Source organism: Gekko japonicus, unplaced genomic scaffold (assembly GCF_001447785.1).
Source record: "Gekko japonicus isolate JY-2015 unplaced genomic scaffold, Gekko_japonicus_V1.1 scaffold1375, whole genome shotgun sequence".
Taxonomy (NCBI): Eukaryota; Metazoa; Chordata; class Lepidosauria; order Squamata; family Gekkonidae; genus Gekko; species Gekko japonicus.
The window spans coordinates 172,294-191,420 of NW_015168087.1; the positions used below are offsets into that span (position 1 = coordinate 172,294).

The following is a 19,127-nucleotide window of genomic DNA, read 5'->3' on the forward strand; positions in this document are numbered from 1 at the left end:
TGCCCATTTGAACAGCTCTGGCCCCAGTGAATGGTCTCCTTCCTGGGTGATGTGGCTTGAGCTGCCACGGTAAGTCAAAGAACCCCTTCTGTGTCCTGTACAGAGAGAGGAGCAGGGCTATTTTTGGGCAGGAACACACAGGAACGGAGTTCCGGCTGGCTCCCAAGTTGGCCACGCCCAGCAGGGACTCATTAGCATAACAGGCCACACCCAACAGCAGGAACTCATTAGGATTGGCTACATTAGGGGTGTGTGGCCTAACATGCAAAGGAGTTCCTGCTACAAAAAAAGGCCCTGGGTTTTGACAACAGACAAGGTAAACAGAACAACAAGCAAAAGGTGGGTGTGGCTGGATGACCACACTTCTGGTAACATGGGGGTGCGGCCTAATGTGCTAATGAGCTGTGCTGTCAGGGGTGTGGCCCAATATGCTAATGAGTTCCTGCTGTTGGGTGTGGGCTATTATGCTAATGAGTTCCTGCTGGGCTTTTTCTACAAAAAGAGCCCTGGGAGGAAAGGTTTATGGTGCTTACCTGGCTCTTTTTCCCCAGGCTTGATTCATTGCACTGATAACTTAACTAGATTCAGAGTCAGATAATTTGATTTAAATTACCTCCTGCCTTCTTGTCACACATTCTCCATTTCATATTTTTTTTATACACACACATATATATGGAGAAAGGGCATATAGGTCTGCTTTTAGTGAAGGAAGGGGAGATGCTGAAGAGGCCCATTTTTGAGAATATGTCCAGTCCTCAAAGAATGAAGAGCAATTCTACATGCATGCAGAAACCTGCAGCACTTCATGCTGGGAGTAGGGATGTGCAAGCGGAAAAAAAATCATTCCCCCCCCCCCCAGATTCGGGTATATTGGACCCGAAAAGTATTGGTATTTCCTGATATTCCTGAATCCCAATACTGGTATGGTATTCATATTCAGTAATATTCAGAAATCCTGAATTTTTTCAGGGTCATTATACCCTATGGGACCATTAAAGTCAATGGCAAATCTATCCTGGGGTATATTAAGTGGTCGGGGGGGGGGTAGGTAGAGGCACCAAATTTGCAGTGTAGCTCCTGGAGGCTGTCCTCAAAAGAACTCCCAAGTTTCAAAAAGATTGGACCAGGGGGGTCCAATTCTATGGGCACCCAAAGAAGGTGCTCCCGCCCTCCATTGTTTCCAATCACGGGGAAAATACCAAGGCAAAACAAGCCCAGCAGAATGCTCCAGAGAATCTCTGCTGAAGAAAGTGAAGGGGGGGACATTTTTTCAAGGCCAGCAGCTGAACTAGTGCAATGTGCCCAGCAGAACCAGTGCTACCGTGACAGTGCCAAAACCCAACAGGACTGAAGTCAAATCTGAGAATCTCTGAAGTAGAAACTGAGGAGGGGCCTTTCTGCAAGGACAGCAGAACCAGTGCAATGTACTAGTGCCCAGCAGCAGAACTCAGTGCCAACCTACTAGTACCCAGCAGCAGAACCCAGTGCCAACTTACTAGTGCCCAGCAGCAGAACCCAGTGCCATTGTGGCAAATGCCAGCTCAACAGGACTGATGTCAAGCATAGAATCAGAATAGATTTTTTAAAAACCAAGCACAACCCCTCACAAGCCCCCCCCAAAAGAACAAAAAATGAAAAAATTAATCAAGTTTTAAACCAAAGCAGAAGGAAGGAACCCTTGGCCTCCCCCTCACAACCTACCATCAGGCCCAAACAACAACAAAACTCCACAAAAATAACTGCAAGCCACAAGACCAGAAGGAACTAAAACCTAAGAAAAGAATAAAAGGGAATTTAAAAAAGGCCTGAGGCCCTTGGCCTCATCCAACCCCCACACACCACCCACCAAGCCCAAAGAGCAACTAATAGTAGCATAAGAAAACTTTTTTAAAAATGTTGTTCGGTCAAACCAGTCACTGTCTACACTCTTCTCCAGGCAGGCAGGGTCTGATCCAAAGTCCACAGCAGAGTCTCTCAGGCAGCAGGAGTCAGGCTCAGAGCATTAGCTGAAGCCAAAGCCAGTGCATACTCTTCAAACCTCTCAGCAATGGAGTCTAGCTCAGCCAGACACTTGCTTGTATGCTCTTTGCCCATGCACAGAAGACTTTCAAAAAAAGAACTGCTGTGATTGGTTAAAGAGCAGTGTTCCCCCTATCTGAAATCCTATTTGCCAAATTGTCACTGCTTCTTATCCTCGCCCTCCTGTTCCCTGGGAAATGGGTGGGGAAAGCAAGGTTACTTAGTTGGGCTTCACATTTGAACCCAACAACCTTGCAAGCTGCAAAACTGCAATGCAAATGCCATTTACAAAAGCATTGCAATGATTGGCTCTAAGGCACTACAGCTCCCCCTAAGTTGCTTTTGCCACTGGACTGCAGGGATGCCTCTTCCCCCTCCCTCCTTGCCCTGGAAACCAGAGCAGAAGGCGGGAAAGAGCCCTAGAGAACTGAAAATTAACTTTGTATCTCTTTAAACCTCTCCACCACCAGCTATTCAGTATAGCCAACTATACCCGAAAAAAGCCAAAAAAATTGTTTTATTTGGGATCAGCTGTAGCGGTAGCCAGTCAGATTCTCTGATCTGTATTTGGCTTTAAAAATACCTGAAAAATACCAGTAAGGTACTTTTTGGGTATTTTTTTCTTGGATACAGCTGAATGCACATCCCTAGCTGGAAGGGTGACTCTCCTTGGACCACCCTGCATCCTCCCAAACCCCTGCAGCTTGTCAATTCCCCAGACACTGCTGCATTAGTTCTATGCACTTTAAAATGTTTGACTTTGCCCAGAGGTTCAGAAAGCGTGCGCATGCTCAAGGGGGAAGGTCTGCAAACTCCCTCCTCCTCAGTCTGCCCTGTAAAAAGAAAAAGAAAAAAAAGAGAAAATGTAATGGCCGGAAGCAGCTGTGTTGTAACTTTAGTGAAAATAATAAAAACCGCAGAGTGCGTAGTTTGTCACCCACTCACACAGGGCACTTTAATGTTTCCATGGGACATAAATCCTGCCTCATTGCAGTGTTCCTCTTAACTTGATGAGGTCTGGTCTGGTGTATGTAGAATTAAATCCATGCTCGGCCTGAGAACCTAGAAACCCATAAATAAGAGAAACTTGCATCCAAACAAGGGACTTCAGAATCCTCTTGAACAACTTTGCACACTCCCCCTTCTGTTCGACCTAGTTTTCGGATAAAATATTTTGATTTATCACCAAACCAGTTGGCTCTGTGTGTATGTGTGTGCATGCAAATTCATGTTCTGTTTGTGTTACATACATAATATATCATTAAAAGTATTCGGCTTGGGATTTCCAAGCTGCACGAGTTCCTCAAGCATTTATTGGGGAGTCCCCAGTAAGTAATGAAACAGGACTCGCCCGTCTCTACCAGGCATGTTCTTCAAAGAGCAGGGGAACATTTGGCATAGTCTCGGAGTCAAATTCACTTCCACTCCAAGCATTAGTGGGGCCCCTCAGACCTGGCCAGTGTACGGTTGCCCAATCTGGACTGGGAAATTCCTGGAGATTTTGGAGGTGAAGCCTGGGGGAGGCAGGGTTTGGAGAGGGGAAAGACCTCATCAGGGTTACAATTCCACAGAGTCTACCCTCCGAGTAAGGTTGCCAATAACCAGTAGGGCCGCCAGGTCTGTCGGAAATGCTGGCAGGGGGTGGGGGGACGTTCTGGGAGCCAGAAGCGTTGTTGTGCAACATGCCTACATCACCCGGAAGTGACGTAGGCACATTGGTGATGTTTGGGGTGATGCTCTGGTTTTTGGTCAAAACTCTATGGTAAAATCAACCTCAAACCATAGAGTCTTGCCCCCAAACTAGAGCGTCATCCCCCCAATGTCACCGATGTGCCTACATTACTTCTGGGTGATGCAAGTACATCACATTTATCTCCGGCAACGTAACTGTTTTTTGGGGGGAATTTCCTCCCTCTGCCCAGCTGGCTGGCAGCAGACAGGAGCCCACAAAACCAGGGGATCCCGCTCCCCAACTGGGGAATGGCAACCCTAACAACCAGGTGGGGCCTGGACATCTCCCAGAATTAGAACTGATTTCCAGACAACAGAGATCAGTTCCCTTGGAGAAAATGGCTACTTTGGAGGGTGGACTCTATGGCATTATAACCCACTGAGGTCCCTCTCCAGGCTCCACCCCCAAAATCTCCAGCTATTTCCCAACCCAGAGTTTGTACCCCTACCTCCAAGGCAGCCTTTTTCTCCAGATATTTGTAGTCTGGAGATCATACCATGATAATTCTAGGTCCCACCAGGAGCTTGGCAACCCTAGGCCAATACTCTGCCTTAAACCTTCCCCCCCCCCCCAATCCTTTTTTTTTAAATGGAGAGTTTTAGGGACAGACATTGCGGGTTCTATGCCAAACTGAACTGCAGTGTTATATGATGAGTGGCCTGCCTGAGACTTGTATCCTTGGGCCAGGAGGAAGCCAAGATCAGTGTGAAGATGTTTCTAGTTTAGACCTCCAGAACACAAGGCCCCCTTTTTGTAGATTGCAGCCCCCTCCCTGTCTATGTGCAGACCCTCGCAGAGATTCCTGTCGTCCCACTGACTTGCAAGACTTAAAAAGTCTTAAAAGTGGAAGCTGGCGGGAGTGTTGCCAGCCTGTGTTGGGTTGCCAACCTCCAGGTGGTGGCTGGAGATATCCTGGTATGACAACTGATCTCCAGATGACAGAGATCAGTTCGCCTGGAAAAAGAAATGCCTGCTTTGGAAGGTGGATTCTATGGCATTATACCCCACCTAGTTCCCTCCCCTCCTTACACCTGCCGTCCTCAAGCCCCACCACCAAACTCTCCATTTCTCAACCCGGAGCTGGCAACCCTAGGCCTGTGACAGCCGCACCTGAGCTTAATGGAGGGTGAATTGCTTAAATATGTGAAAGCTCAGGGGGGAATAAATAACAAAATGTAAAACACCATCGGTATTCCCAGTATCCCCGAATCCTAATACCGGTATGGTATTCGAATTTGGTACTATTCCCGAATTCCTGAATTTTTTCGAGTCAATTATACCCTATGGGGACCATTAATGTCAGCTTCCCTCAGTCCCCCCCCTCCCCCAAGGCATGTATTTTTCTGTTTTTCCAGTGGAAAAATTGGAATTTTCCCCCTCTTTCAAAATGGATAATATGAAGATTTTTTTAATGTAAAGCAAGTTTTTTATGCAAAACAATCTACAGCATTCAACAGTGATAATTCCTAGGCATACTGTAGGGATACCCTGCATATTTAAAAGGATACGGTGATAGTTTAGATAAATTTGCCCATACTTAATATGCTAGAATATAGATCAAGATGGGTAGCCATGTTCTACTGTAGCAGTAGAAAAGCGCAAGAGTCCAGTAGCGCCTCAAAGACTAACAAAATATGTGGCGGGGTGTGAGCTTTCACTGCTCACTTCGTCAGATTCGGCTGTCAGATATTTTGTCGCATGTTCTGTTATTCTTCAAGCTGCTACCAGACTCTTGCTCTTTTCTAATGCTAGAATGTGTATGATGATAATACACTATTCAGGAGTTCAGTGTTCTCAGTGCTATAAAATTTGATTTGTTCTATATACTATCAGTCCCACTGTGACAGTTTGAGACAGTTTCTGTCCAAATGCTAGACTTTATTTTGTTTACTACATCCCCCCCCCGTTTGCAACTCCACCCCCCATCTTAAATGACAAAGGCTAAGATTTGTGTGTTAAGGTCGTACAAAGTGGAACAGCTTTAAGTTCTCTTTCTGTGGTTTTGAGGATAAGCACAATTAAATTCATCAAAAAAACTAAGGCATCCTTCTAATTTTTTTTAATAGTACAGTTTTATACCCTTCTCCCTGGTTCCAAAGCTACACATGGTGTGCTACCTTCCTTCAACCCCCCCCCCCCCTTGCCTTCCCCTCCTGGTTTCTTTTATTTCAGGAAAATTACCCACCATGTCAGGAGGTCTGCAAACAGGAAGTTCATTGTAATCATATCTCCAGCTGCAGCACCACTCGACAACACAGGGCCACAGTGTATAGGAAACACTAAAGGGGATTAGTATGCTGAACTGGTACACTGGACTTTTCTTAAATTCAGATTAAAAGGGCGTCAGTGGTGGGAGGACAGTATAAAGCTGGTTATAATTGACAGGAACAGAGGTGGATTTCTCATTAATACTTCCTTGTTTAGGCAGGAATTCAGGAATCAGAATATGGGTTTAGTTGCTTAATAGAAGAAGTTACTAGATACTTTAATCTTACCTAGTCAGTTATAGAGCCTCTTTTCTTTCTCTGTATTTGACTCTTAGATATTCGCAGTCCACATCTGGAAGACCTTTAGTGGGGTTTTCTTTGCCAACCATGCATCACATTATACTGCATATGCACTCACTCCCCCCCCATCCCCTTGTCTGAGAATATGACTTTTCTGTACCCGCTTAGTGTTGGTAAGGGCCACTGCCTACCAGATCTTCAAGGGGTCAAATAAGCATCAAGGACATTTTGCCAAAGCCTTCTTGCAGTTACCAGACTGTCTTGCAGAAATAACAGTCCTGAAGGCCTAGGAAGTAATGTATTCAAATATTCGGGGTATTAATTTCCTTTCTCCAGCCATTGTCAAAGCAGCCTACAACTTTTCCCATTAATACAAGAACAGAGAAGATCAGGAAGTGAGAGTGTGACTGATGGGGAAAGGAAAAGGGTAAACAAGAAGGGGGATAGGAGGGGGCAACAAGAGGTGGGTCTGGGAGAGCAGAAGCAAGAGGAAGAGAGGAGGAGATGGAGGAAGAAAGCACAAAGGGCAAGAATTACTTCCCTTCCATTATCTTTAGAAAGAGAAGACTATTTTAAGGTAGAATGGAAATTGGGGAGGTCACCAGCTAGGGTTGCCAGGTTCGTTGGACCAGCTGACAGGAGTTACTTACCAGGAGCGGGGAGGGAAGAAATTGAAAATAAACACATGCCTACGTCACCCAGCAGTGATGTAGGCATGTTTGGGACGATGCTCTGGTTTGTGGGCAAAAATCTTTATGGTAGAATTAGCTTCTACTATAGAGTTTTGCCCAAAAACCAGAGTGTCACTTCTCTCCCGAGTCACTGATGTGCCTACATCACTTCCTGGTGATATAGGCATATCGTGTTTATTTCTGGCTCCTTACCTGTTGTGGGGGTGTAATTGGGGGGTGGAGAGGAGCACCTGAAACTGGGGACCTCTGTCACCACCAGGGGGTCCGACATCCCTACCACCAGCACCTAGCCCACTAGTCTAAGGCCAGCAAGAGCCCCCCCATCCTTTGATGTGGATCCAAACACAAAGCTTCCCTAGCAAAGAATGGAGCCTAGCAGCATTAGAAAGCCTCACACTGGCCACAGCCCTACTTTCATTGTCATGTGCAAAAAGGAGGGGCTGTAGGCAGTAAACTGAGGAATGGGTAGTCAGTCCTACTTCACAACCCCTCCTTCTTGCCCTAGTACACAGACAAAGGCTGCTGAGGGCCACCACTGGTCCCTAGAAAAGATTCTCTCCCTTACACTACCCAGACCCAACCAATGCTCCCTCTAAGCTGCGGAGTCTTGTGAGCAAAAATTCTACTTTGTGAGCTACTGGCATTAAAGTTGTGAGCGAGCGATTTGGCTACTGCATAAATTAGTTTGCTCTGGAGCCCCATCCTTCCTGAGCTCAGACAAGAATGTGTGAGCCAGAGGCTAAAAAAAATGTGAACTAGCTCACACTAACTCAGCTTAGAGGGAACACTGGACCCAACCAGAACACCAAAGTAAATCACATCACTTGCCTGTGGGCCTGGGGTCACCAGGGCCCCTAGAATTTGCCTCTTTGGGTCCCCCTTCTCACAGTGTTCCTGCATAAAAGACGACTTGACAGAAAAGAATCTACTTTAGAGCTAGGCAATCCTGAGGGCATGTGCAGACAGTGGCACATCAGACCATTTTGCTCTTGGCAGAGGGCAGACACAGTCAGCCACACAAACTGATTGTCCAGAGGGGTGCCCCCATACTTACCAACTTGGTTGGAGGCTGCCCAGCAACACGTCAAGGCCTCAGCCAAGCCCAAAAGAGTGGCAACAGCATGGTCAGCAGAGTGGGACAGGGAATGCCTAGACAGAGAGAACAGATCCAGGAGAGAGGACCTGGTGGGGTGGAATCGGGAACAGGCGGTCTCAGCTTCACTTGGCCCAAGCAGGCTGGAAGCTTTGACTCCAAATTAGTATTGTTTTGGAGGGGAGGGAAGGGCAGTGTGGTATATCTCAGTCTTGGAAGCTAAGCAGGGGTGGGACTTGGAGGCAATAGCAAACCACCTCTGCTTCTCACTTGCCTTGGAAGAAGAAGAAGGAGAAGGAGAAGGAGAAGGAGAAGGAGAAGGAGGAGGAGGAGAAGAAGAAGAAGAAGAAGAAGAAGAAGAAGAAGAAGAAGAAGAAGAGAGAAGAAGAGAGAAGAAGAGATTGGATTTATACCCCGCCCTTCACTTGGAGTCTCAGAGCAGCTTACAAACTCCTTTCCCTTCCCCTCCCCACAACAGACACCCTGTGAGGTGGGTGGGGCTGAGAGAGCTCTGACACAAACTGCTCTTTTTCAAGGACAGCTGTGCCAGAGCTTGTGACTGACCCAAGGTCACATCAGCAGGTGCAAGTGGAGGAGTGGGGAATCAAACCCGGTTCTCCCAGATTAGAGTCCGCACACTTCACCACTACACCAAACTGGTGGTCACCATAAGTCAGCTGTGACTTAACGGTACTTCACACACTCACATAAGAACATAAGAGAAGCCAATGTTGGATCAGGCCAATGGCCCATCCAGTCCAACACTCTGTCACACAGTGGCCAGAAATACCAGTGCCATCAGGAGGTCCACCAGTGGGGCCAGGACATTAGAAGCCCTCCCACTGTTGCCCCCCCAAGCACCTATACATATCTATCCCTCCTAAAATCAGTATTTAAGAATATGTATGTATTATCCCAGCAGTAAGTGAACTTTAGGTTTCCCTCCCTGTAACAAACAATGTCCTTTCCTTGCCCCATCCTCTCAGTCTTTTCCTTCACCTCCCGGCTGCCAAAAAAGCAAATCCTGTTGTCTGGTTGTGACAGATGAATGTTAGCATGCATGTCTGTTTCATAACTGGCATTTATTTTACTCATACTACTGGGAAGACAAGCAGCAGCTATTCAAGCTCTACCAGAACATCTAAGGATGACTCACCAAAGGCCAGTTTAGAAAACCCACCTAAATGAAACGGCTGTGCTTCCATCACGAAGCGCAGCATGCACGTAATTGGTGCAGCGGCAGTAGATTTTGGCTGCTTTGCCTGGCTTTCTTGATGGCATCAGCCAGAACAAACAGTTCAGTGGCTCTTTTTGTTAGTGTTTTTCGCACTGCTCACTTTCCTGGAGTATTTAAGAGAGATTAGATGTTCAGGGCTGCTCAGACAGACAGTTCAACCCCAATAGCCACCGTAGAAATGGCTCATGAACCCTAACTGGCATTCTGTGCTCTTGGTCTTTTGAGCTGACCAAAAGCAACCCTCTCTCCCTCTAGTGTTTAATCCCAAATGTTCAAGGTCAGTCAGATGCTTAACAAGGTGCTTTTATATCAGGCTTCTTTTTCAGTTAACTAAATCCCAGCCTTTCTTGAGTGAATCCATTTTTTCCCTTAGTGTGGACGTAGCATGTTGCTTCGTTTCACACCCAGCTACACATATCTGACAAAGTGGCCTGTGGGCCACAAAAGGTTACGGCAGAATAAAATCTCGTTCGGTTTTAAGCTACCCACAGAGTTCCTGTTCCCTTTTGGTGCAACAAAATAGCACAGCTGTTTTGCTGGAGTTCTCATTAGTTTAGTTACGTATTTAAATTGTGTTCCAAGAGCTGCATTTGCCAAAGCTCCGTCTACCGAATCCATCTACCAAATCATGGAACACTGCTATCTATGACCAGACGTTTAGAATGGTTTTTTTAAAGTGTTTTTCCCCCTAATTATGGTAATAAATAAATTACAAGTACCAGTCTAGTTAAGAAAATCAATTTACAAACAGTTAGAACATAAGAACATAAGAGACGCCAATGTTGGATCAGGCCAAAGGCCCATCCAGTCCAACACTCTGTATCACACAATGGCCAGAAATACCAGTGCCATCAGGAGGTCCACCAGTGGGGCCAGGACATTAGAAGCCCTCCCACTGTTGACCCCCCCCCAAGCACCAAGAAGACAGAGCATCACTTGCCCCAGAGTCCCTATTTATACCTTGTGGCTAATAGCCACTGATGGACCTCTGCTCCATATGCTTATCTAATTCCCTTTTGAAGCCGTCCATGCTTGTAGCTCCAGTTTCATTCAATAACAGTTGAAAAGCTATTGCAATGTGTTTTATGATCTTATGCTCCAAATGATACTGGTTGCCCCAATTTTTATGTTCCTGTGGCAGATCTGCCACCAACCGACTGCATACCCACGGGCAGCACTGAATCAAGGCAGTAACCAGTGCTCCCTCTAAGCTGTGGAGACTTGTGAGCAAAAATTCCACTTTGTGAGCTACTGGCATTAAAGTTGTCCTTCCTGAGCTAAGACAAAAATGTGTGAGCCGGAGGCTAAAAAACTGTGAGCCGGCTCACACTAACTCAGCTTAGAGGGAACACTGGTAGTAACATGCACAAGAAAAGTAGGTTGCTGACCAGTAACTGGTGATCTTCGAGTGGTCATCTGTGCATTCACACCCATGGGATCTAGTGTGCACGCGCTGGATCGATCGGTGCTGTAGCAAGCTCTTTTAACGGATTTTTGCGCCCAGTCCCTCGGTCATGCGCAGGAACCCCACCGTGCATGCCCAGAGGGGTGGGCGCAGACATCCCGCCAGTTCCTTTCTTACGGCCGCGTTGGAAAGACCTCTTTCTTCGTCGGTCTGATCGGTTCGCTGTTCGCTTTTGCAGCTCTTAGAGCCCATTGGTGTGAAGCACAGAGACCACGTCGAAGATCAGATTTTTGCCCCCCCCCCCACCCTTGTTTGTTGTGGCTTCTGCTTCCAGTTGGTTAACCTAGGTCACCCCTGGGCTTTTATCAGGAATCAAGAAAAGGAGTGCTGACTGTGGAGTCCCTACCTGCCTCCCTTGTTAATAAAGCTTTGGTCCAGCCACCCACCTGCATCAAATGGATGTTAAATTGCAAACCAGCCTTTTCTTGGTAATTACTTTGACCGGAAGGAGTTGCCATTTTTTGCTTTGCTGTGGTGTTGGTTTTTTTTGCAAACCCAGGCATTGTAAAACGATCACAGCTGAACCCTCGGACATCTTGTCCCAACATTTAAATGTTAGCCCTGTCTTCTCATCCAGTGAGCAAGGCAGTGTACAAGAGAATCGAGTCATAGACAAGAAGATAAAAATGCAGTGACCAGAACCATTATCAAATGCCGCTAACCAGGGCTTTTTTTTGTAGAAAAAGCCCAGCAGGAACTCATTAGCATAATAGGCCACACCCCTGGCAACACACCTCATTAGCTTATTAAGCCACACTCCCATACCTTCCCTTGGCTTGTCCGGGCGCCCTGCAGCTGTGGGGAGCCCGGGCAAGCCGGCCCTTGGAGGGGAGGGGAGGCAGTTTAAATTGCCTTCCCTTGGCTTGCCCACGGGGTGCCCGGACAAGCCGACCCTTGGACAGGCCGGGGAAGGCACGGGGAGGCATTTAAATGCCTCCCCGATCATTCCAGGGCTCCCCTGGCCCACCCGCCTTGGAGTCACCGGGGGGGGGAGGTTTGCTCTCCAGGCCTTCCCTCTGTAGCCATGCGTGCAGAGGTTTTGGCTGTAGTGGGCGTGGCCAACTCTGAAGCCAGCCGAAACTCCGTTCCTGTGAGTTCCTGCCCCAAAATAGCCCTGCCGCTAACTATGCTGTGCCTACGGGCTCACCTTACGCTTTGTCTGGGTGTGCCAACTAACTTTAATGGGTATAGCTTGTGGGTCACACTGCAATAATCCAGACTAAGGTCAAAACTGAGCACAGCTGTAAAGCAAGATGGGTTGGCCAATCAGAGTCACCCAAACTGAGGAAACATTCTGTATTGAGAATGAGGCGTTCTAGATCTCTCATTGCAGGGCAAAAGAGGGGGGTTTTGACCCACGAAGTCCTTGAGCTGAATTGCACCTTGCCAGGTGGTCTTTGGAAAGTATTTGAAATGTGTGCTGTATACATGGTTGTGCTGATTAGTAATAATAGGACGACCCCCCCTCTTTTTTAAAGTGAAAGACAACTGAACAACTATAGCCTGCTTGGCTGTACCTGTGAGCTAGTTGGTAGCTATTAATAATGGTTAAATCCTGGCAACATTTGGTCATGACCTTGGTGGGTCCTGCAAGTTTACATCTTTATGAAAAATGGAATTCATTGTGCTAAGTCCCACACAGATGGCAAAGCAATACAGCCAGCCTCCTGTGGAAGGAGGACCAAGAGCCACCTGCTTTTCACATTAGCAACCGGCTAGCTGTTGTGGAAACACTGTACCCCAAAATCTTGCCAGCAGGTGAATATTTGTAGATCCCAAGGGACTCGTTTTGCAGGGCTATAAAAACCCTGAAGAACAAAGCAAACCCCCCCCCAATTCCTTTAAGAAACAGTTTCTATTTTTAAAGGATTATTTTAAAACCTCTCCTACCAATTTTGTTCCCTTTCCAGTGTGAAGGAATCACTCGGTGCTGCCCATGTTGAAGGACACCAGAATTATTGGAGTGTAGTTGCTGCATTGGCCCAAAATGCAAATACTAAAAATGTTTTATTGGATCAGCTGTGTTGCTAGAGTAGGGGTGCCAGCTCCCAAGTTGCACTGAACCTTTCTTCAAACAGGAATCATAATTCTGTATAACACGGAGGCCGATAAGAGAGCCAGTGTGGTGTAGTGGTTAAGACTCTAATCTGGAGAACCAGGTTTGAATCCCCACTCCTCCCCCCCATGAAGCCTGCTGGGTGACCTTGGGCCAGTCACAGTTCTCTCAGAACTCTCTCAGCCCCACCTACATCACAAGGTGCCTCTTGTGAGAAGAGGAAGGGAAGGAGATTGTAAGCCACTTTTAGACTCCTTAAGGTAGAGAAACACAGGGTATAAAAACCAACTCTTCTTCTTCAATATTTATTTTCCATTTGGAGACTAATTTTTAAAAGGTAGTATGTAGAAAATGTAAAACAAATCACATTTCAGAATTGGAATGGCAAATAAATTGGCTCTGGCATCTTTTGGAAAATCTGTGGGTATTGTTTGATAGCATTTGGAAACATGCTTTTATTAAAGACAAAAGATACTCAGCCTCTTTTTGTTCTGGGACAAAATACCCCTAGTCCTAAAAATATTCCAAGCTGTCTGCCTTTCCATCCAGCCTCTAATTCAGGCGGATGCTCCAGTTTCATCGAATATTTAAGTGGCGGTTGGTCTGTCTAGTAGTCCCAGTCATTAAAATTCTCCTCCCCACACCCACCCTGAGATATTCCAGTTGCACAGATGATATTGGTATTATACTTCCAGATGGCACCAAAAAATGGGGTGACGACATTACTCCTTGGCCATTTATTTGCTGAAATTTAAAATTTTATGGTAATTTAAGACTGCCTAATTTTTCTGAGGGCATAAAAAATGGCTGGTAAGCCTACAAATGTTCTCATCTCTGGGGATGGGGGAATCGACCAGACTTCAAAATGCCAGTTGGCTGAATTACTACCGTATTTTGTTAAATGCCTGCTGGACGATAATACAATCTATTTTTAAGCTCTTGTGTAGATAATGATAAGTCTACCTTGCATGTTCATCAACCTCTCTAAAAAAATTTAGCATTTATTTGCCGACATGGTTAAAAATGAGACATGCTGGTTTTCATCCACCAAGATTAGGGTTGCAACTATTAAAATGGGGAACACTTCCAGCCTGCGGGACAAAAAAATCACCCTCACTTTTTATTACTTGGCACACCTACAAAGTGTGAAGTTTATGACCTAAATCAAGTGCACTCTACAGAAGGTGTAGTTCATCCTTTAGATGTATATGGTTAGATAATTTTTTTTTAAAAAAAGGTAAGACACAATAGAGAATCACCTCAACAATAGTTTTAATTGCTCATAGCACCACTGATCAGAATGACTGTTATCCCCTTAGGTATCTGTACAGCTGCAAAGAAATTGTACTACGAAGAAATACAGCAGGAAGCCTTGGCTTCAGTATCGTAGGAGGTTATGAAGAAAATAGTGGAAACAAGCCATTCTTTATCAAATCCATTGTTGGAGGGACTCCAGCCTATAATGATGGAAGAATCAGGTAATGAAAATCATACTGATTACCAGTTATTCCTTTCCATCCAGATCTCACAATGGTTCCCAGTAATTAAGGACCATTCACACCCTAAGTTGGTATGTAGTCTCCGGACATTGCAGGATATGGAAAGCCACGGCTGGGCTTGTGTTTCTCCTTTAAGAAAACATGTCTCATAAAACACATACAGATGTATGTTTTGTCCATATGACCTATTAACTGTGTGGTAGGCAGACTCCATAAGCAGACTATACCCCAATAGAAGATAATGGACACATGTCCCGACCGAGTGATGCAGCACATTTTGGAAGGAGGGTGGGAACCCAAAACCCAGGGGTACGCTCAAGTTTCACATATCTGACTGCCAAGCAACGGATCAGAATAGAGTTACCAGAACAAGAGACGCTACGGGCTTGGTCACCCACCCCACAGTAGCCTCTCCTCAATGCTCCTGCAAGCATCTAGAATCTAAAACTGCAGTTTACTGGGATCTCTAAACTGGGGCCGTTTGACAACTAGTTTAGTTTTTAGACAAAAACCAAGCTGCAATTTGTGAAAGCACCCCAATTCAAAGGTCTCAATAAACCAGTTTCTTTCAAATGAACAATATGAACTTGACACGTGAATGCAGCCCTACTGAACACTGGTCATGAATGCTAACCAATATCGGGTCGGATTAAACCAGTTTATTCAGGTAATCTCACCTAATTCCCCTCCTTGATACAACCCCTGTCCCAAGCACAGAGGGTTTTTGGGGGGGGGGGCATAGAGGATCCCCTCCTTTTCCACCAGTGAAAAAGCTGGTTGGATCCAACCAAGTGATCTTCTTCCCTTGTATTCAGTAGCAGAGCATCACGTGTGACAGTTATGTCTTGCCTGCACTGAAATGGTTCTGACAGGACTGGAATCAGTGTGCCCATTTAACATGGCTTGCCTTGTGATAAAAGTCGAAACCTGGAAGGAATCAAGGGATTTATACATCAAAGTAGGTTCATTTTTATCCCAATGCAATAAAACCTATCAGAAAATAGAGCTACAGACACACCATACGGCTGTAAAACACTTTAAATTCAAAGGGAGCCCCAAAGAAAGTGCAGCATTAGGGAACAACTGGCCTTCCCTTCTGGATCCAAGCAGGTAGAGACGGTTTCTAACAAAAGGATTAAATTCTACTGGTAAGTCTCCCAAGTAAAATGTTTGATACGCTTTTGATAAAATAGTAGTCTTGGCTAGAGGAAATTTCCTTTATGGCTAGTGAAAAAACCCTGTATGACTTATTTACAAAGTAATACTAGCATGACATTAGGAAAATTACATGACACGTATATTTTGTACATTACAGCAGATGTAAGCTTGATGGACTTCAAAAGCCATCGTAGACAATGTTCACAAAGTTCTTAGTCTTCTCATTTTCTTCTAGAAATATCAGACTTGGGAAATGAAAGCTGAAGGACGTTCAGAAGGGTTAATTCCTCTCCAACTGGGTTTCAGTGACGCCTAACTTATTTGCACTTCACTTGACTCCTTGATTCTTATTTCCGCACTGCTCACTAACAATCCTGTGGTTTATCTAACCTGCTACCTTTCTGACAAATGACTTAGGGATGTCCCAAAATTCAAGACTAGCAGAGGGAGATTCCCGCCCCCCAGGAAATTTCCTCTTTAGGTCGCTCAAAGTTGTCAATAATTTAGGTTGCTCAAAATTGCCAATAGTTATTTCTTATTCCCCTTCCCACTTTCAATTTTCCAGGTGTGGTGACATCCTCCTTGCAGTCAATGGCAGAAATATTTCTGGAATGGCGCATGCTAGTTTGGCAAGGATGCTAAAGGAGCTGAAGGGGAAAATCACGCTCACCATTGTGTCCTGGCCTGGCACTTTTTTATAAAGATTCATTTCAGCTGGAGAGCAACAAATTGTTTGACACAAATAAAGCACTTAATAGGGACATCTGTTTGCTCCACTATCTGGTCAATTGTATACTTGTAAAAGAAAATTGTGAAATGTAAATGTGCATACAACAAACAGAATGGTCTTAAGTAGAAATGTTTCATGGTATGCGTTAGGAAAAACATGCACTTTTAAAATATGGAAGTCCACCGAGATCATAAATCAGGGTACACATTCTTGCTGCTCTCTGTCTCATACGTTTGTATTTTTATATCCAATCAAAGCAGCAGTGGTAATACGTTCCACCTACAGTTTTTAAAAGAAAATAAATTCAAATACCTTGTTTGCAAATGTTCCCAAGAGCTCTTAAACAACTGGTGAAATACTTTTCTAACAATTAAGGGGACAGCATGTCCTCAAGACACATAGCACTATGATGATTACATGAAGTCCCTTTTTGTGGTCAGTATGAAGCAGATCTTTTTTCAAAACACTTTGTTTCCTAGTGTGTAATAACTGTGAATGAAAATTTCATTTCTACTGTTAAGATAACTGTAATTGTTACTTGTAAAGCCAGGTTATTTTCATTAAAAAAGCACAAAATACACTTTTCAGTGCTTCTGATTCATGGCACACGAGTGTTTTACTTCTGTGTTCTGCTTACTCTATGTCGCATTCTGGATTACCAACTACCTGCCAAAGAGGAAGGAAGGAATTCCAGGTTTGTTTATGACAAATTAACTGAGGGACAAATGAAGGGAGATTTGAGCAGCTAAATATAACATCTTTCCAAGAGCAGGTGAGGCATCACAAATAGATGCCACTGCAGCATAGTAAGGATATGTGTTTTTTAAGTGGGTATGCAGGGAAAGGAAGAAGTTACTTAGGAAACAGATAGAGGGTATTTGGCATTTCTTTTTTACACAACACATCTATCAACCAAGTTTCTCACATTAATGTTATTTTTTATTCATTTTTCCATGATGTGTGGGCTCAGCATAGAATAACTCCAGAATTAGTGAAATGACCTGTTCTTTCCTATTTGGAAAGACTTCATAAACTTGCAAAGAAAATGCACAGAATTTCACCACCCAAACAGAACTCTCGGTGTTCTTTCTAGTAGTGCAGGTAAGACAAAACAATGTGCTTAAACATGAAAAAAATCACTCTTTTTATTTTCAAAAAAATCAAATTAAACTTATGCTTTATTCTAACAGAACAAGATTAAGAGCGATTTCTTGTTAAGACCCAGAAAAATAATCAGATTTAGAGCAATCTATTTCTGGTACTAATATAATAAGCAGGTAGGCAAAAGTCACACATGCCTAGTCTGTAAGGGCAGCTTCAGTGTTTTCCTGCTCTGGGACAGGTTCTCCGCCACCCGTTTCTTTTCCTTCTTTGCTCTTTTTGGATTTTTTGTGTTTGTGCCTCCGGTGACTGTCTCCCTCTTCACTGTCATGGCGGCGCCTACTGTTACTAGGAGAAAAGCAACGGAGAAGAACACTTTATTTAACAGGATTGTCTCTGTCTGGAGGCTCTCGAATTCAGCACTACCCTGACTGGAAGCCAACTTCTGACGCCCTAAAGTTAATGACCAGCTCACACATTACAGCTCACATGAGCCTCTTAAGCATGTCCAATCAAAACCCAAAAAGGGACCAAAGTAAATTCCCCCCTCAAATCCCACCATTATTTCATCTTGCAACAGATATTTTAGCTTGCTTGGCACAAAGGACTGCCCTGAACACCTTTATCATCACATGATCAAACATCTCCATAGTCATGAGACCAGGCTTCTTTCAATGAACAAACGTTGAGATTTTTAAAGGGACTGTGTGAATCCTACTCTGGAAGCATTATTTGAAATAGGTGGCCTTTAATATTGTATAACAAGACATTTAAAAGCTGTTAAGACTTTTTAAAACATAGGTAAAGGTAAGGTTTCCCTTGCTCGAAAGCCACTCAAATCTGACTCTAGGGATGTGCTCATCTCTGTTTCCAAGCCAAAGAGCTGGTGCTGTCTGAAGACGTTTCCGTGGTCATGTGGCCACCACGACTAGACGCCAAGGCGCACGGAAAGCTATTACCTTCCCACCAAAGCGGTACCTATTTATCTACTTGCAATTTCTTGCTTTTGAACTTCTAGGTTGGCAGGAGCTGGGACCAGAGACGGGAGCTCACTCCATCATGCAGCATTCAGGTCTCGAACTGCTGAGCTACTGACCTTCCGGTCTGCAGTTCAGCGTCTTAACCACTTGAGCCACCGCAGCCCCATTTTTAAACATAGAAAACTGTTTAAACAATGAGGTCTTCCTGTTTGCTCTACAGTGATAGGTACAAACTTCTAAATAAATACATTTTGCTGGCTGTTAGTTTTTGTCTCTTTCATAATGCAATACAAAATAATTTCATCCTCAATTATCCCTACCCAGTTGGCTTCAGACTAAAGGAAACACAACTGTGAAAATACAAATGCATGCTAATTTCTCCAGTCTGTCAAGTTTGATGGAAGCACAACTTAAAGACAGGATTTACCTTCAATTGTGTAGCAATCCAGTAGATATTACATATCAGAATAGAAACTACAATAATGATGAGATTTGATTTTGTTGGCTCCTGTGCATTACTGCACGAAGAAAGCCTTAAGCCTTATATGCCTAATTACTGAGCTCTTGAAAAACAAATTCAAGCTTTTTTCATATACTGCTCACTTGAAATAAAGGCTAACACTGAAACAGAACAACTGTTGGCTCCATTTGAACATGCCAACAACTGAAAAGCAGCAGCCAGGATCTTCCTTTGATACCGCCATTGTCTTTCTACCCCATAAAAGCACTGGAATAGCCAACCTTCGAGATGACTTGTGTCTTGTCTCTTCCTTGTCTCGATGTCTCCTTTCTCGGTGTCGTTCCTCCTTCTCCCTGCTTGTTCTGTGCCGCTCATAGCCTCTTTCTGCATATTCTCTG

The 19,127-nt window shown here is 44.7% G+C and overlaps 2 protein-coding genes across 2 annotated transcripts in view; one reads left to right on the forward strand and one right to left on the reverse strand.

Moving 5' to 3' along the window:
* Positions 1-17,022, forward strand: part of LNX1 (ligand of numb-protein X 1, E3 ubiquitin protein ligase) — a 123,753-nt gene extending 106,731 nt beyond the window's left edge. Inside the window, exons 9-11 of the mRNA XM_015414717.1 lie at positions 6-69; positions 14,121-14,279; positions 16,024-17,022. Of these exons, the coding sequence (XP_015270203.1) occupies positions 6-69; positions 14,121-14,279; positions 16,024-16,159 (359 nt within the window). The 3' untranslated portion in view covers positions 16,160-17,022. The remainder of the gene's footprint in view (positions 1-5; positions 70-14,120; positions 14,280-16,023) is intronic.
* Positions 17,023-17,142: 120 nt separating this feature from the next.
* Positions 17,143-19,127, reverse strand: part of FIP1L1 (factor interacting with PAPOLA and CPSF1) — a 44,291-nt gene continuing 42,306 nt past the window's right edge. Inside the window, exons 19-20 of the mRNA XM_015414721.1 lie at positions 19,011-19,124; positions 17,143-17,637 (exon numbers count right to left, since the gene is read on the reverse strand). Of these exons, the coding sequence (XP_015270207.1) occupies positions 17,487-17,637; positions 19,011-19,124 (265 nt within the window). The 3' untranslated portion in view covers positions 17,143-17,486. The remainder of the gene's footprint in view (positions 17,638-19,010; positions 19,125-19,127) is intronic.